The sequence below is a fragment of the Corvus hawaiiensis genome, chromosome 1 (genome assembly GCF_020740725.1).
Source record: "Corvus hawaiiensis isolate bCorHaw1 chromosome 1, bCorHaw1.pri.cur, whole genome shotgun sequence".
In the NCBI taxonomy this organism is placed as follows: domain Eukaryota; kingdom Metazoa; phylum Chordata; class Aves; order Passeriformes; family Corvidae; genus Corvus; species Corvus hawaiiensis.
In genome coordinates, this window is record NC_063213.1 from 18,208,371 (window position 1) to 18,227,976 (window position 19,606).

At 36.2% G+C, this 19,606-nt stretch overlaps 1 protein-coding gene across 8 annotated transcripts in view; it reads right to left on the minus strand.

The window, feature by feature from the left end:
- The window catches only part of ARMC3 (armadillo repeat containing 3), a 64,706-nt gene that overhangs the window by 16,309 nt on the left and 28,791 nt on the right, over window positions 1-19,606 (minus strand). For 7 of the 8 annotated variants that reach the window (XM_048295185.1, XM_048295162.1, XM_048295178.1 and 4 more), the window contains 4 exons: window positions 16,405-16,557; window positions 16,174-16,279; window positions 3,169-3,418; window positions 1,875-2,011 (listed from right to left, as the gene is read on the minus strand). In XM_048295185.1, the coding sequence (XP_048151142.1) occupies window positions 1,875-2,011; window positions 3,169-3,418; window positions 16,174-16,279; window positions 16,405-16,557 (646 nt within the window). The remainder of the gene's footprint in view (window positions 1-1,874; window positions 2,012-3,168; window positions 3,419-16,173; window positions 16,280-16,404; window positions 16,558-19,606) is intronic. The other variant, XM_048295194.1, reaches the window with a different exon arrangement.

The window sequence follows — 19,606 nt, forward strand, 5'->3', positions numbered from 1 at the left end:
AAAGACTGAAGTGTCTGATGCCTTTTTTGCTTCAGTTTTCATAGAAAGGTTTCAAGCAGATGCCTGGCAGCAATATTAACAAGGAGGTAGAAACAGTAGTCTTGACATGTCTAGAATAAGTTTGAGGAGAAAAGGTTAGCAATCCCTGAGGATACTTACCTCATACACTCTATGAATTTGCAAAAGCAACGTTGGAACTATTTAAAATTGTATTGGAAAATTCTAGGCTGGATGCCTGGTGAGTGGAGAAGGGCAAAGATACAATCTAGTTTTGAAAAAACTAAGAACAAGGAAATTACAATAGAGATCATTCAGCCAAATTTCAGTGTCCAAAGAACATCATATCAAATTATTAAACAATCAGTTGGCAAGCAACAAGAGATGAAAAATAGCCATTATGTATTTGTCAAGAATCAATCATGTAAAGTCAATCTAATCCTTGCTGCAATAGGATAATTGAATTAACATATAGGCAGAAGAAGTAGATGTGTGATATGAGCTGAATTTGAAATATGTTTTGACTTTTTTAAGTCTTTTCACTTATTCCTACTTGGATACTCATGAGCAAGTCAGGGATATATGATCTACATGAAAATAACATTAAGTAGTGCCTGACTAGTTGAAACACTATGCTTAATGTATTATTATCAACAATATGCTGTCAAACTCAAAGGACACATAAATTAGAGTCCTACTTCGGTACCATCACAAAAAGGGATTAAATAAGAACAGTGCCATATGCAAGATACAGAAAATAATTACTGAGCTTTATTTGATGGTGGTATGACCTCACCTGAAGTACCTCATCCAAGCTGGGAGACGGTACTTCAAATGGCATAAAAATCAGAGAAATTCTGAGATGTGTGATGAAATGATAGAAACAAAACTTGTCTAACTTTTTTATTTTGTCATGAAAAGGAAACAGAGAGGGACATGGAAAATGAGAAAATTTAGTGAGTTAAATGCAAATTGCTATAAAAAGTGGTTATTCAATCTCACTGAAAGCAGGACAACATGATTTGTTTTAAGGGATATTTGAAACTGAGAAAGCTCTTCTAAGTGTAAGGATATTCCAGCACTGAACAGGTTACCTCAGAAAGTTGTGAAACTCCCTAGGATCAGTATTTACCCAAGCCAAAATATGTCAGTGTACCTTATTCTGTCTTACACTAGGATAGGTGGATAACGTCACCTTTGAGGTCCCCTCTTGATCTGAATTTCTGAGAGTCTCAGAAATCCCCTCATAGATGGATCTAAAGTATCTGTGCAGCCATCAGAGAAGTGCCCAGCAGAGGGAGCAGGGCAATTACATATATTTTAATTTAACAGTAACTTAAAGAGTTGCCCTGTCTGAGGAGTTCTGTGTCGTAATTCTTATAACCTAAACCAGATTCTGTAATTCAGATATTAATATATGGAACTGGGAGTTTCTAAGAAACAGAGCCACTTTCACATGACACTTCAGCACACCTGCAGTTAACCAGAGCTTGTAAATCAAATCTATCCTATGTGTAATAAGTACAATTTACTGTATATTAAACTTAGCCTGAAACCTTTATTTCAGTTTCAAATGTATGGGGCACTGTAGTCCCTAATATTGATAGATATAAGTTATCTTCAGTGTAAAGTCTAATTCAGTCAAAGAAACAATAAATGGTTTATAATTCTAGACAGTTCTCTCTGCAGGCTTATGTTTTGTCAGAAGATTCTGTTCCTAAAAATCAATACCATTTCATCTGTAACATCTGTAGTGCAAAAGTAGTTTCAGCTTATCAGAAAGCTTTGTTATTCTGTTATAAATATGTAAAGATTGACTTAAATTAAATTCTCCCATCAAAAATTTTCCTCTGACTTTTGACATTATTTCTACTCACCCTAGGCTGCACAGTTCAAGAGCAGTTAGTTCATCACTTGCACAGATCATAAGAGCCCAAGAGGCATTTCTTCTGACTTCTTCATTCTTAGAATGCAGCAATTCAATGAGTGGTCCCAGTCCGCCTGCATTTCTTAACTATTAGAAAAGTGAAGACATTGCCACTTATATCTTTCTTCTATCCCAGCAAGAACGGCCTGTGAAATTCACCTCCCAAAACATTCAAGCTTTGTAGACAAGCTGTATATACTGGGCTGAAAAAAAGGTCATTTATGGGGATTTTGTGTTTCTGTGAACTCTGCATAGGCTGGAGCTTCAGAGTGGTACAAGGCAGACATCCCTTCTGGCTCTGCCCTGCTTTTCAGTTATTAGCCTGTGGTGTGGAACCCGAAGAGACTACACAACCCAAGACTGCCACAGAGAGTTTCACGGCTTTTTCTGTGTTCTGGTGCCTCCTAGCAACTAATTTACATCACAATATATTTGAATTTGTATTGTATGTATGACAATCTTATTAACATCCTATTCTCTTGTGTGCTACAATACCTTTCCTATACATGCTGGAGGAAATATTGCTCATTTGGATTTTTGAAGAGAAAGACATTTTAAGGACACTGAAAGAGGTAGATTAATTATCTATGCCCCTTATTCATGTCCTTATTAACAGCCTTGACCCATGGGAAAACCCCAGCTTATGATTTATGAATGCACATAGCATTATTCTTATTTATGAGAAGAAAATACTATGACCAATTCATAAACAGCAAAGAGTTCAACTTGCCGGATGTCACTGATCAAAGGATTAATTATATTTTGAGTTTTGTCTGAAATACATTTACTCCATGCATATCCAATATCTCATTAATCAAGGTCAGACATTGCCATTCAGGCCTTGAAAATGGGCAACAGAACTCTGAGGGAGAGTAAAGAGGACTGAACTTCTCATCTTCAAAGTTCACCTGACAGTTGCAGCTGAAAGAAACCTTGATGTTTAATGCTCCTAAATATACAGATCAAGATATAGCCCTGGTTAAAGCTCATTTGAGCTACTGAAAAGCTGCAAAGCATTAATTTGGTGAAAGCAAACAGTCACAAAAATTCAAGTTAAAGAAAACCCTTTCCAAGATCTCCTGAAAAACTGAGCTAAATTCAGCAGAACAAGTATCTCAAAAATAAGTAACTACCTAGAAAGCTCAGGACTTCTAGGTCAGACACAACAGATTCCTGATTCATGTAACTCCCAACTCAGATCTAGAAACGTTATCAATAACCACAACCTCAAAGAGTAGTTTTACCTCAGTTTGTGCATCAGCATCACAACCAAAGGCAGCCACAGCAAACGCAGCTTTGCTCTGCACTTGGCTGTTGGTTGAGCGCAGTGGGCCTGCTAGGGCACGCATGATACCATGGCTCTGGATACTGACGCGGGATGGCTCTTGCAGGGACAGATTTGTTACCACTGCAATGGCATTGGCAACGGCTCCATCTCTCTGGGCATTCAAGGTGTTCATTAATGGCTCAATTCCTTCAGCCTCAGCAACAACACTAGCAAAATGAAGGAGGGGAAAAATATTTATTATTTTAGGACCATTTTTTCTTCTTAGTGTGCTTATTTTACCAACTAAACTAGTATTGCAATTCAAGATTTACATATATACATATGTATGTATCTGTACATATATATGTGTGTGTGTGATTTATATATGACTCACAGTGAGAATTCAAGAGGAACAACCTAAGCAGACAACCCAAGACACAAACTTCTGGATTCTTTAACTTACAAGGACATGGATTCTTTCTGAGTGAAATGAACAAGCCAATTAAATCCTGCATCTTTTCAAAGGTGCAGAATTTCTGTATCTTTAGTTCCAGGCAAATGCTTCTGTAGCCTCTTACCACCTTTCCCCATAAACATTCTAGCACGATTTCTAATGAGGATTATAGTGAACAGAAAATCACATTTTTCTTTGTTCTGCCTCTGTAAATGTCTGTGATCAGACACCTGGGTGGTATAAATATAAGCACCAAGTTTCTGTCATTCTTACAGCGAAAGTGTACATGTTCACAAGTGAACATGGTGCAGTTCAGTACAATGCAGGAATTACTGAGCTGGACTTACACAAGCTGAGCTAGAAGGGTAACAGCACACTCATCAGAACAGAGCTTAGGGCTGGCTATGACTATGAGTCCAGATCAACTAGTCTATCAACAGCAGATCCAGTTTACATATTCCCTCTGTTCCCAGATGATTTTACATCCACGGCTGAAGGGTGCTGCCCCTCAGCAGTGCTGGGACAAATGCTGGTGTGGTCAAGTCCTCAGCTAGACTTCAAATAACCTATTTCCAAATAACGTTGGGGAAGATGGCTGGGATTTTTTTTTTTCTAAGGATAATTTCACAGATTTAGGTTAGAGAACAGTCAGAGGAAAAAAAACACTGAAGAAGCATTATTAATGTAGTAGGAACTTTGGGAAGGAGACAGCAGAAGGTGCAAGGAGCTGCACTATTAGAGCATATATAATTTTACTTTAAGCTCATCTGTTTGTTAAACGAAAGTTGGTAATATTGTTAGCAATGCACAGATGGCAAGTTGAATTTTCAATGCAACTGCTTTTTATACCCTCTATTAGTACGTTGTCTACATCAAAACCATGAAAAACTCTTCAACAAAAGAGTTTACACTTTTTATAGGTTTTGCTAAATTTCTGTGAACACAGTAAAAAAGAGATCTGTATGTGAAAATCTTTTCATGTAACAGTGCCTTACCAAAATCTAGTATTTTGGTAACTTTCACAGTTACAAAATAAACCAAGCTTAGAAGTATCACATATAAAAGAAAACATTATATAACCAACGACTATTGGCACTGATAACAAACAAAAAACCTCATGAGGAATGCTGCCAGTCACACTTTTATGCAAATAGGACAGAAAGTAGAATACATGCCAACCTGTGCCACATAATCCCATTACATGGGCAACATGATGTAGGTCTTACTGTGAACTCATCTTAGTGCAAGTATGTCCACATTGTCAGAGAGGGGGATACAGATGCTCCTGAGCACACTCGGAATGAATCAGCAGAGCCTAATGGGGTTTGTTACTCTCATCTCTGCCTCAGGTGCAAGGCAGTAGCAGCTCACAAGTAGTGTTGGAGCACGGATCTAACAAAATCTGGCAGGCGGGCAGTAGTTACCTGTTCGGAAAACCAGGGAAAATGCAGCAATCCAGGGACTGAAGGTGAGTGGAATTAGCTTGGGTGCAACATTAAGATACAGGGTCAGTTTGGTGTTGCCTAATTAATCCTCCTGGAGCACCAGTAGCTTTAATGCAAGCACTTCAGTCTCTATTCAGAAGTGAATCTTACATTTTCAGATGTCCCACACTGCAGACATGTCTTCCTTCAAGTAGCTGGATTTCCCTTTGTGTGTCCTCCTTCCCTGTTCCTACTTGACCAGATGACAAAGAGCTGAAAATGTTTTATTTGATGGGCGGCTTTCTTTCTCATGGTTTTTTTGGGTTTTTTACTGAGGTAAGTATGTACTTCTTTGGTTAATACTGTCTTACCTTGCCCATGAAAATTTTATCCAAATTTTCAGCTTCAGGGCTATTGTAGCTCTATCCAGGCTGCTGTATATGAAGAAATTCTGGACATGTTGATTGCACATGTAAGAATGAGCTATACACCACATGTATCACAGGTTTGCTGGAAAACATCACATTCCCAGCATATGTAACAATGCCAGGACGGACCTGCTGGCACAGCTTGGGTGAGATTCACCATACGCACACACACACACACGGCCATACACAGTAAGGTGTGCTCATGAGCTATCAGATTTACTGCATTATGCAGTGCATACACACACACTTTAACCAGGAAGAAAAAAAAAAACAAAAATAAAACCAAGCAGTTTCTCCTTTACAACAGATATACAGAAATTCCAGGATTTATGGGACAGAGTCACTACTCATAAAATGCATCGCTGCATCTGACAGGTGTAGTATATCCAATATTTCTGCAGTAAGTAGAGGACCTACTATTCCTATACTACACCCAAGAATACACGTATTCTCCCACAGGAGCTCCTAGTAAACATGTAGTCCCTGACAGAGTGGCTACAGAATGACACATAGCACTGAATGACGTAACCAATCACATTATAAGCAGATTTACTATAATTTCGATAAAACCAGCAAGTACACAAGCACTTAACAAAAGAGCAAGGTGACGGCTCCTTGTGTGTTCAGAGCTGACCTCAGCAAGGTACAGAGCACAGCCAATTTTCTCAAGTGCCACTCAACTTCAAAAAGGTTGAGAACCACTGATTTAGAAGATCATGCATATTTATTTCCATCCTGCATTCTACTTCTGCGCAGACTCATTTTGAATCACAATTTCATGCATATAGTTTAATCAAGTAGTACAAGTGAGCACAAGGCAAAAAGAATTTGTTCAAAGTGACAATGGCAGGTAACAAGAGTTGAAGGTAATCAATGCCTTTGATAATAAGTTTTTAAGATGGCATGAACATCTGAGGCCACTGCTGTGTCCTGGTAACAGAGATGCACACAGAAGAAGGAAGAATGGAGAATTCATAGTTCAACTCACTCCTACCCCACAGGCCTCTGGAGAACACAGAAATAGTACTGTCACCCTGGGCCACAGAACCTGACCTCAGAAGGGAGCTGAGAGAATGAACACGTTTAAGTTTAAGGTGCTGAAATACCACACCACTAAGTATGGAGGTCCTTGCTCCCTTCTATCTTGGGCAGAGACATGCAAAGCGTAATCTTTTTGTCATAAGGCAACAAAAGTCAGAGAATGCTTTCACCAGCTCTGTCTCTGACTAATGTAGATTAGCACTAGACTCTCCCTGCCTCCAGAACACTCTCCTTCAGACACATCCTACTGAGACTGTGGAATTTATCAGTGCTTCCACTACGGAACTGTATCCTCAAGGAAGAAGTGAGCCTTGGTTTATCTGAAAAAAAAAATACACTTTTTGATCTGGAAAAGGAGTAAATTAAATAAATCCACAAGTTTTTTCCTCCATGTTGTGTATATATTCAAAATACACACTTTCCTAAGGAAGGAGAAAAAAGGTTAGGGAAAAGGAAAGAAGACAATGATGAGAAAAAAAAAAAAGGATGTTGCAACATCACCATTCTTTCCTCAAAAGCGGAAGCTGCCTATCTGAACTACAAATAAGAAGAAAAAAACACGCAAGACAGATGTAGGAATTGAAGAGCTTAAATTAAAGTTAAAATAATTCACGTTATGATTTATAAGCACATATTATGATCCTTAGAATGCCTACCCTAACAGGGTTAGGTATTTACCTTAATCAAGGTATACACAGTTCAGGTACCATAAGGACCTTAAGCACGCTCTTTAGTGAAACAGTAAAATTCTGATTACAATTGGATTCAAATGACTGTATTCAAGAAGAACTAAAATATTTTTTTCAACTGTCATTGGGAAGAGAAATATTAAAAGGTCAGATAATAAATATTTAATTAATTTATTTTAAATATACATTGTAACATTAAGACATTTTCTTGAAAATTCTCTAAAAGATCATTCAAGACTCAAAGAATAAATGCTGAGAGACTAAGAAAAACAAACATTTTCTTGACTACTTTTACTGCAAAAATAAATTAAGTTGTCAATAAAATCATTACCAAAAACTTCACAATACAAACTTTTTTTTAACAAACAATTTGGAGAAGTGTATGAATGTCACTGAAGTATTTTGTTGCATTAGTTGTCTGGGGTGCAACAGGAAACCTCAGATATTGGAAGTGTGTTGTAAAAACAATCAGCAATAAAAATTTGATGAAAATTCTGTGGGTTTTTTTTACTTTATTTTTAATAGTATAAGCACTCTGTGACAAGAACCACCTCTTTGTTGGCATCACAGGAGCATAAAAGCTCTGGTCTGCGACCAAGCCTTCTTGCCATGGCAAGAAAAAGAACAGATTATTTACTCAGAGCATCGGGAATTTTCCTCCTGAAGAGAAAGTCTAGCCTAAGGGAGAAAGCAACTAAGAGTGTTCAAAAAGCTGCCAGAAAATACTGAGACTGCCCCCCAAACCCCTAACCTAAACAACCTTCCAGGGAGGGGAGATAGAGGAGAAGAGCAGTGGTACAGCTTGACACCACTGTTTACTCAGGACTGTACTAAATTTACACTAGTGAGATCGACACTTCATAAAAATGGTAAAGTATGTTTGGTTTTGTTTCTTCTTTCATGACTGAACATAAACTGGTTTATATTCAATTTTTTTTTTTTCACTTCTATGCTGATTACTCCCCCCCCACTCCTGACTGAAGATTTAACACAATTTCTGCTCAGAAAAAATTCAAATTTTTCCTCCTCACTGGACTTCATTTTTTTCAAATGTGTTTGCAACTGCATGTTTAATTTCTGTGCAAAATTACTGTGATTGTGTGTGAGGTGCTTAGCTAGCCATTTATGCCTGTGCATATCTCATTTTCATACATAATTGCATGTAAATTATGCATAAGAATTATGCATCTAATTACACATATTTTTTAAAATCAACTCTATCTATGTTAAATCGCATGACTTCTTTTTCACACCAGGCATTTGTGATCCAGCTCTCTTATGCAATTTCTGGCTGAAAAAGAATATCATAACCAGAAGTTTGAAAAAGCCTCAAGAAATAGCTTCCTTTTTATTCCTTAAATGTATTAGTATTCTTCATTAGCCTTGTTATGCCATCAGAATAATCACATCCAATAAATGGCTTCTGCACTTACCAAAAATTTCACTTTGTGATTTAATTATTTTCAAAAGCAATTGACTGTTGTAAATAGTCACTCGTATTTTATTTAAAGACTAATATTACTTCCGTTTTCTTCACTATACAAGGGAAATTAATGTCAGTATGTTTATTCTGAATAAGGGAATCTAGCACAAGAGACTGATCTACAATCTGGGGGCCCTTTGTGCTCCAATAAAAATATCGATGATATCAACAAACCGTATTAATTTTTCATTTCAGGAACTGAGCCCTCTATCCTATTTTCTAATGACAAATATCTTGTTGAAACTGCAACAAAACCAAAACTCAATAAACCTCACAGTCTGGACGTAATAAAACCTTAACCTGTCCGGGTTAGCAGAGACTGTAATACCTGACTCTCATTTAGCAATTCACAGAGATCTTCCAATGTCTACCATGGAAGTCATCTGACAAAGTTACACAGATCTCAGTTCTAAAATTGTAGTATACCTAAATTAAAATATTACAGGAGTATTGGTAATGAACTATCTGTTCATGATACCTGAGATTTTCAATTAACTGCAACCTTTGTAAAGAATTTCTGACATTTCCACTATTACGTGGAAGGCATGAAATTCAACAACAGATACCCTTTTTGCTCCTCAAAGATCCCACGTACCTTCAGCCAGGATAAGCTCATGAAAATGACACAATCCCCCTCTCTCTTTTTTCTGACCCAAGAAGTAGTGCATGCAAAAATCAGTAACTAGGCACAAATATTCAGAGTCTGAAATCCACACTGTTACAAAAGCCAAGTAAGAGGGAACATGCATGTGTTGCCAGAGCAGCCTTCATGGAGGTGTAAGGAAAGAAGAAGCCAAATCAGGGTCCTCAAAATTCCTCTGAACACAGAGAGTGAGGAGACCATGGTTCTTCTTCATCTCTGGAAGCACCAGCTGAGGAAGGATAAAAAAGCTGTACCAAGTCAGTCTCTACACACAGTACTTTGCATTGTGAATTTGAACTTCCACTTCTGGATAACTCTTTTCTGGACAACTGTGAACATATTTTAGAAGGCAGCAGTCTCTTTTGCCTTGCTAAAAGTTCAAGCTCTTACAATGATTTAGAGTGCAGAAATTTATGCTTTTAGCTTTCTCTCTTTAAATTACATCTCTAAGAAAATACACATAGACCACTATGTTAAGATAAAATTACTAAGGTTGCATGTCAAAATGTTAAGGTTACTTGTGAAAGCTTATTTTTACCAGACGACAGTCCAAGTGGACAACATGCCAGTCAGTGCACAGGTTAAATTCACAGCAGGGCAGAATTAAGTTTGCAAGGTCAGTCATAACCCTGAAATTTCCCTAGAGACAACTTCAAATAAACAACTTCACACTATACTCAAGTTAAGTTGAAACAAACATACATACACTTTAATAATTTAATTTAGAAATCTACTACAAAGAAAATGTTCATGCAAAACCACCAATATATTTGTCTGAAATATTTACTCATATGTAAAATAAACCTTGCCACTTTTAATTCAAAAAAAGCATAATTTACCTCTGTGGATATCACTGAATGACATTGCAAGGATACACACTCAAGAGTAATCATGGTACTTGTGCCACCATACAAAAGAAAGTTTTCTCTCTCAGGCTTAGGAGTCTCCATCTGGGAAGAAAAAGTTTTCACCTGATCCCACAGAAATATATAATGGGAAGTTACAGGTGACAACACACATGCTCTGAGTGAAATTCCAGCCTTCCACAGCCAAGATAAACAGTGATCATACTGCAAGGCTTTGAAAGTAGGGGTGTACAAACAGGCCAAAAGATTTTGCTATATCTACAAGGAGCAAAATTTCTATGTAGTTATCATTATCCCAGATCAGAAGTGTTCTGTCTGAAATTATTTCAGACCTACTTAGATTTCCATGCACTTTAGGATGTGGTGACATGAGATCTGTGTTAGATAGAGATAAATGCGCTTACTGGTCTTTGTCTTGAATATAATCTAAAGTTAAAAAAACAACAACAAAAAAAAACCAAACCAGGAGAATGCATAACAATTTTTTTCTTTTTTTCTTTTTTTTTTCTTTTTTTTGTGAAAGAAGACCTGTACTTGGAAGAAAACACAGTTAGAGTGTCTGAGCCTACAGAAGGAGTTTCCCATGCAGCCACACCTTCCCAATCTAAGTGAAAAATACAACAGCTGGCTGTATGAAAGATTTTTCACTGCCAGCAGGGCACAGACCCATGTCTGTGGGTTGTGTATCAGTCATCTGATGTGATGTTAAGGTCTTAGTGGGAACCCATTTCTGAGTGACATCCCATACAGGATTTAATTCAGGTTTTCTGCCAAGGAAGAAATTTACCATAAAACATTTTGCAGTTTTCAATGGAAGTCAAGATGTAACTTGCAAGGAAAAGCTTATGAGCTTGTAGGTAATGGGCAGTGGCTTTGTAGTCTTTTTTTTTTTTCTTTTTATAAAGTACCTCACATAATACGGATATACAGTAAGAGAAAGGAAAAAGAGGAATCTGTTCATGGCCTGAGATAACTGTATTTTACAGGATGCAGTAGACGTGGATGCTAATGTAAAAAGTAACAGCACAACCCACAAAACTCAAAAAAATCCCTTTACCTTGCAGCACATTAGCTCAAAAAAATAATTCTGTCACTAGGGGTCAGTATTAAAACACATTACATCTGCACAATACTGCCAGCAGCATTCTATTGTTGATCGCCTCCTTCAGAAAAACAAACTTAGGTCATAAAGAACTATTAAACCATAAAAAGGACACAACCTATAGTGGATTATCACCTATATATGCTATTAAATGTAGCTCTTGTTCTAGAAATTTGTGTTCCTGTTGTGTTCATAAATTAACACATATATTCATGCAAATGTATTATCTTATGTAATATTGACACTTCAATAGTTATGTGACTTAGGTTCCATCTACAGTCTTGAAAGAGAAAAGCTACTATTAAGTTTTCTATTTTCTAATAGGGAAGATTACTACCTAGTGATATTACTACCTAATGGTAGTAATCACTACTTCCTAATAATAACTATATTTGGAATGTAAGATAAAATGGATGTTCTTCAAATTTATTCCTTGACAGCGATACTCATAAATAATAAAAAGATCTGTTGTGTACTGAAAATCTCAGCTGAAAAAGGTGAGACGATCTCACTACAGGTGAAACAGATTGAGGATGTATTTTGAGTCATTAGATCAGTGCATGAATTTCAGTTTGGAATAACAGATATAATAGATATAATATCCAAAGTCAAGGGAACGACCCACTTTCTCCTCACTGGGCACTGTTCATAACCAACAAGTTCCCAACCTCTCCTCCTATCCCAAACTACTCTCAAATCTTGACAATCTTGATACATTTCAGAAAACATACATTCAGATGCTGCACTAATGCCTGGAACTGCCTATATGGATAAAACCTTTGGGAATTTAAATAGGTTCTCTGATTCCTGTGAAGGATTTAAGAATTAGAAAGCTAAATAACATAAAGCTTGATGACTTTGTAAATTTTGGGATGATACTTTGCTGCCTTGAATCCAGATACAATACAGAAATTTGTCACATGACAGTCACTATAAACCCCAGGAGAAATATTCTGTCATAAGTCTGTCACGTACCACAACTTCCTGAAGCCCTTGGTACAGATAAAGAAAAAACATCCTTCTCCTTCTTCCCCCAGCCCAAATTCTAACTGAATGCTATAAATTTTGCACTTAAAATAAACAATTTAGGGTAAATATTATTGAGGCTGCTAATTAGTTTTCATGTCCAGTACAAAGTTCTAAATTCCAGAGCATATGTTTTTCTTTAGTGGCAAATCCATTAGGTGCTCAGAATTCAGACACTGCCAGATTTATGAAGGCAGCTATTAGAAATGGCATTTGTGCTATGACAATACTGAAGAAAAGAGCTGGTCAAATTAATATCTGACTAACTGGTATACTTGAGACCTTATTTCTATGTGCTACTTCTAATATTGTATTTATGTTTAACATGATTATCTTATCCTAAATACATGAAAGGCAAAAATAATTGACTATACTTTCAATGAGAAAAAATAGGCAGAGGCTGAGGTAAGCCGTTTGTTCCAGGATTAGATGTGTGGCACAGAATCACTTATTTTCCTGCCCAACAGATGACGCTGCTGTTTCTTTGTTCACGTGTAATTGTTCCATTTGTGCACCACATCCATTACTGAAGTGACTGCACCCACACTGCCCGATGCCTGGACACAGCAAAACCAGAAAGCTTCAGAGATTCTTTAAATGGCATTCTTCTGTCCAAATAACTGTATACAGTTTTCAATAAAGCAACTTACTGCTCTGGATTTAAAAGATGCAATGGAGAAGATGGATGCAAATACCCAGCTGAACATAATTCTCTTTTTTTCCAGAAGCAGACCACAGAAACAAATTCTGACATATATATCAAGGATGACCTCAGAGCAATGCACACTTAACATATAACGTAACATGTTAGAATAAGCACATGGCATTTTAAACTGCAATGCACTTTGCAATTTTATTTTTACTTAGCCTAATTATTAATCAATTTAAAAGGATTTATCATCAATATTGAGCAGCATTAAAACTCCGTCCTTATGGTAAAATTCTTATAAAAGCATATTCTGGGGGTGTCAGTCTGCAAACTAATGAGGCATTTGACCACTGTATTTTTTTTCTATGTGCTACTGAAGTATGACACAACATCAGCTCTGCAGCAAAAATTTAAATGCTTAAATATTTTAGAAGTTATTTTTATATTAATTGCTATGTGTTCTGGTAGAGATCCTATTGAAAATCCATTTTTTCCAGTAAACCTGAAAACTCAAACCACTTGTAGGGGACTCATGTCCTCTTCTGCTCTAGATTTTTGGTTAAACTACTATGGGAAGCACAGTAATTCATTAATTTATTTGGTTTTGCCAAATCATGGTTGCTTGAGGACTTGTGTGAAATGACAAGCTGGTCTCTGTCCCGTTCATCATGAACAGGTGCTCTAATTACCAAACCTCCACCATATTTGACACCTTTATTAGCTGTCTCAGTTGAGAAACAAACCATTGATTTGGTAGGGGTACAGAACTAGCTTTTCATTGCTGTGGGGAAGCACCTAAAGGTCAAGGTTAATTTATATTAGTGGGGGGTAGTACTGCCCATTGCCTATGCTGTTCTTGTGCTATTAATCAATGGAAGACTTTATGGGCTACCTATGGCGGGAGTTTTAATTACACACAATTTGTCTTACATCTTATTTTTTTCCATATTATATGGCAGCACTTTTTGATATTCCTAACAAGAGCAACAAATCTCCAGCAAAAATAGCAACATCTTGTACTCACACTTTAGAGCCTCAAATATACACTGTACCAAATAAAAGGGCAAGGTACACAACCTTCAATCAATATAACATAGAAGAATGCTCATTAATTGAAATACAGCAGAATGCATGCATACGAATTCAATAAGGTTAAATATTTGACTGGCCAGTAAAAAGTGAAAGCAATTATGGCAAATAGTCTTCCCCATCACTGGACCCATTTTGTTCTTGCCCATAAGGTCCACCTGCTGCTACTACCTTTATGATTTTATATTCTTGGAGGGTTTATAACAAGAATCTAATACATAACTGATAAAAAGGCACTAGTCTCACCAGTTTCATTTAAGAACAGAATGTTGTCAACATAATCAGACAGCAAAGTCACATTATTATAAAAGTGTATCAGCATCGTCATTATTTATACACTTATTTTCACTGGTCTACAGGACATACAAATGAAACATTCTAGAATGAAATATGATTATGGTAACTCAGTCTGGAATGAATTTTCTCCAAATTATTTTTTTTTTCCTATTATGTGAATGTAAAATAAATATGGGCCTGATAGTCAGTCAGTGAGCTGGAACTGTACCAATTTGTATCAGCTAAGGGTTCAACACTATATATTAATTTTTAGATCCTAGTCACACTCAGACCCTTCTATGACTTATTAATGGTTTTGATTTAGAAATGAAGCTTTGAAGTAATTATATAGTCACATGGAATTCATCCAATATACATATTTAATGTAAATTATTGCTTCCTGATTTTCACAGAAGACCTCTGATTAGATTATCTGGTGCTTCCATATTGTACTTGAAGCTGGATTGTGAGGAGACAGAAGTATATGTAAGCCACCTTTACAATTTCCTGACTCTGCCCAGCAAGAAACAAATACGGACTTCATTATAATGCAGAGGAACAGAGACAGCTATTTCCCTGCCTGAGGTCTCAGAGAATTGTTCCAGCAGTTGAGCTAAACAATGTCCTGACTATCTCCTTAGCAAAAGAAATGGAATGAGTTGGCATAAGCTTCTATACCAACTCAAAACTCTCCAGAGATCCCCTTTTCACAATGTGAAACCTCAAAGGGCTGCACTACGAAAACCAGCTGTAGTGGAGCTGAAAGTTTGACCTCTGGACTGCAGCACTGTGCTTGTTTTATGTGTGTGTGACTCCCACTGACACCAACTGAAGAGTCCAGCACATGAGGAGAGCAGAATATCAGACAAAAAAAAATGTACTATGTGAATCTGAGAACAGAGTATTATTCTCTTGTGTCAAATTATGGCTCCATCTGGTAACATTAAGTGAATACTAGTGACTATTAGAGCTGAATCAATAAACTGAAACAAATAGTTTATTTTGTGAGTTATTTTACTTTTTCATGTCAAAGGATGCCTGTGAATTGATTACAACTTCTTTAAGTATGTATATTCCAGGAAACTTTCAAGGATTTTTTTTTTTTGGTTTGTAAGTTTTGTGTGATTGCTCATACACATCACACTGCTCTGTTGCTTTTCCCTAACAGGACTTTTAATAGAGTTGGCATAAAAAAATGCTGCAGCTGACATTAGAATTTAGTTGATACAATTGTTTTCAAACATATAGTGAGCTAACCATTGTTACCTTTGTTAGTAATTTTGGATACTGAAGTTACACTTCTTTTCTTTCAGAGAATGCACTATAAGCATTCCCTATTACTTGGGAAACAATAAAACAAAAGGAAGAGCAAAACAATGCCAACATTCAGAAGATCTATCTCCCTCAAAGAATGGATTTAGATCAGTCAAAAAGGTTGTATGAACCATCAAGTTTTAAAACATTTTGATGATTTTGGATTTAAAAAAATAAACCAACATCAAATGCTTTAGATTAAAAGGCATATTTTGCTCATATGTTCTCTTCAAAACAGATTTATATCTCTGCTTTCATTACATCTGCTTCATACCTTTCCTTGATGAAGCAAACATTAGTAGAGACAGCACAACTCTTGTAACACTGAGGAAAACCAAGCTATTCTAGGTGACTCGTAAGTACCAAAAAGTGCCTTATAGTCAAATTCACACAGACCTGCCTTGTAGGATAAGGACAAGATGAGGCATTCTTTAAAAACAAAAATATTACCACTTCAGATTAGTGTTTTAAATAATAATTTAATTATTGCAGACTCACCTTGCATTTCTAGGACTGGCTGTTGTCAAATTACTTAATGCTGTCACTGCAGCTTCTTTTACCTCTTCATTATTACTGCTTAGCAACTGTACTAGCTGGGGAATCCCTTTGAAAGAAATAATTGTATATATGAGCCTTTAAATAAACCATGGCAGTCTGCAAAATTATAATATTGTCCTTATAAACAGAAAAAACACAAATTCACATTTCATCCTTTCCCACCTTACTTACCCTGGAGTCCAAGGACACTTTTACTGTCTATATTCCCACACATGGCAGAAATAGCTTGGGAAGCAGCAACTTTAACTTCATCATTGTTAGTTTCCAAAAGGTTTAGGAGAAATTTCTCAACCTCTTCCCAATGTAAGATTTTTCGGATTTCAGCTTTAAATGAGAATCAACAATAGCATTAATCTGCATTTGTTTTCCAAATCAGTGAAAGGACATGAATTTGATTTCATTTAGTTGTTGGAAATATTTTGGTAACAGAGGAACCAGCCATCAAGAAATGTGCACAAAGGACCTGAGCCAAATCCATTACAGAACATCTTGAGTTGGAAGGGACCAACAAGGATCATCCAAGTCCAACTCCTGGATTAGGCTTCATTGAGCTCTGAATTAAGCCCAAATAATGACTATTAAACACAGTATAAACATACATAGGCTGACAGAATGCAAAGTTTGTTCTCTGCAAGACTTTAAAACTGCAGAATGCATAAAGGCTTGATGGAAACAGCTTTTCCAATGCAACACATCATGCTTACTCAGGATCGTGCTGAACTTCAGTTTACGCTAATGAAGTTCAAATGCATAACATTTAAGAAGATACCAGTAAATGTACAATTAACTTGGTGAAATACCACTCAATGTATTAAAATAGCCCAAAAAAGGCAAGGAGCATTACAAAGAAAGTTTTAAATTCTGCACAGCTTGTAGTTCTTCATTAATGTCCACTTTGCAGAGAATTTGAATTTTGTAGTTTAGCCTGCTGACACAGAGTTCACTGCTGACCTCCACTGCACTGAGCGGCAGCAGCTGAGGAAGGACAGAGATGCTCCTTCCTCTACACAAGTAACAACACACAGCACCTATGAAGTATCTACAGACAGCTGTATTTAGATACTAACAAACTGATAAACTCCCTCATCCCAAAACTGATGAGATCAGCAACGTAGGTGCTTCTTAGAAACACTCCTGAAAGAAACTTTTTCATGAAGAAAGGCACAGGACAGCATAGAAGCTCCACAGTGATGAGAGTCAATAAGCATTTAACCATATGCATAATTTAAATCAGACTAATTACATGTTGGAAGTTATATCTACAGAGTAGAATTTTTGAATGTATTAAAGAACTTCAGGAATTGTGAAGTCAGTGGAACTTCAAAATATTTAGAAATTTTACCAGTGCTTTGCTACTGTTCTGAGGGATCACTCCCTGGTTTGGATTGTTGTCCTCCAAATAAAAAAGTTTTAAAAGGAAAAAAATATATAGTAAGTATTCTTTTAGATAAATCTGTATCTGTAGTGAATAAAAGTAAACAAATACAAGTCCACAAAGTCACTGAGAAGCAAGTTTGATCAAAAATGTAACTGCAGAGCAGAAATGACTCAAAGCACGTAGATGAGAGAGGTGCAGTCACTTTCCCCTCTTCAGCTCAGCTTTAAACTTTTTTAGAATCCTCAGATACACAAATGAAATCACAAAACAAAGATGCAACAAATAAAACAGAGAGGATTTTAAGTGTCAGAAGAACTTTGGCCATAAACTTTATACGTATCAGCCACCTCCCAGAGAAGGCCTTAATTGGGTAAGAGACTTTTTTGACAGGTTATCAAGTATGTTGCTGGCCTGTTCCTCACCAGAGTAGTCCACAATCTCAAATAGTGATCTCTAAAGGTTCTTTATGTCTCAATAATTTTGTTTTTTGTACAGCAAGTTACTTATGTATTTACAGATTTTCTTTAAAATTATTCTTGATTTTAAAGGCAGCTATGATGATGGGTAAGCATTTATTTTAAAGAAAATTCATGCCTATATGAAATAATAATATAATTCATTTGAATGAGTGAAAATAATAATTTAAAATATTTTAAACAGAAAAAGAATTTTATAATAATGTGGAAAAACAGATCTTGAATTTGAACTTATGATAAAGAGTATTCATTTATATTTAGTTAGCTACATCAATGAAAATTATTAATATTTCGATATCCAGGTGAGAATTCTATTAAAGGAATGAACATTTTCTGCCGATCCTCTCTCTGTGTGTATGAGTTGTTTCCTTTGTGTCCTTTACTACAGACTAGAAAGAATGCACAATTGAAAAGCCTTGTTTATACTGAATTACTTCATATGTCAGTGCCAACACCATTTTTACAGTGATTAATTTCTTGACCCCTAAGTAATTTGAATGCATTGATTCAACATGAAGGAGAATCAAGCACACACAACTAAAAGAGTTTGGAGTATCAACTGTTCTGTCCAGTTTTTCATGCATTGACCCCATGGTAGGACAACCTTTATTTTTCAATATATTTTCCTATTTCCCCTTCTTACCCCAAAATCATGATCTGAGTTCTGTCTATTACTATTCAGGTCACTGTCACCACCTTATGGAATTATTTATACCAATTTCAAATGAAAAAAAGTTAACGTTATATAGTATCATGACTTCTCACTGATCTTGAGCTGAGCTAACGCAGATAAACAAGGATCCGTATTATGAAATGCAAATGTGAATCAGGCTACAGAGCATGTTCAGTGTGCTTCCCTTTGAGCATGAGATGCATTGAGATACACAGAAAGAACCGGGAGAGCTTCAAACCAGAAGTTTGGCACAGGGAGCATCATCATCACTTTCTCCATACACACTCCACAGCATTTTGTTGTTGCTGGCATGTCTGGCATTGTCAGGGGAAAATCAGGCCCTCCTTAATCAAAAGTCCAGATAATCCACTCACAGACATTCAATAATTTATAGCTTTAGATTATATTTAGCGTTCTGAAATGACTGCATTAATTGGTGGGCAAGGCAGGAATCACAGTATAATTCACCACTGTAATTCTGAGCATACAAAACAAAATCATCAATAAATTAATATATTCAATTCAAAATTATGTTACAGAACAAAAAAAATTTCAGGGGCAAAGGCATAATGATTATGTACAGAAATATGATCCATTTTAATGTACTTAAACAGAGCAGCATCCTAAAGATGCTATTTAAAGTTGAATATCAAGTTTATACCATGTAATTTATTCTGATACTGAGAATAAATCTTAAGGGATAAATATATCTTATAACAACAACACCAAGTTACAGGAGTCCCTTTCCAAAGGGTTGAAAGGGACATAAAACAAAACTGCTTGCTATGATCACATCTATCAGGAAAAAAACCAATCCAAAACTAAATTCCATCTGTCAACAATAAT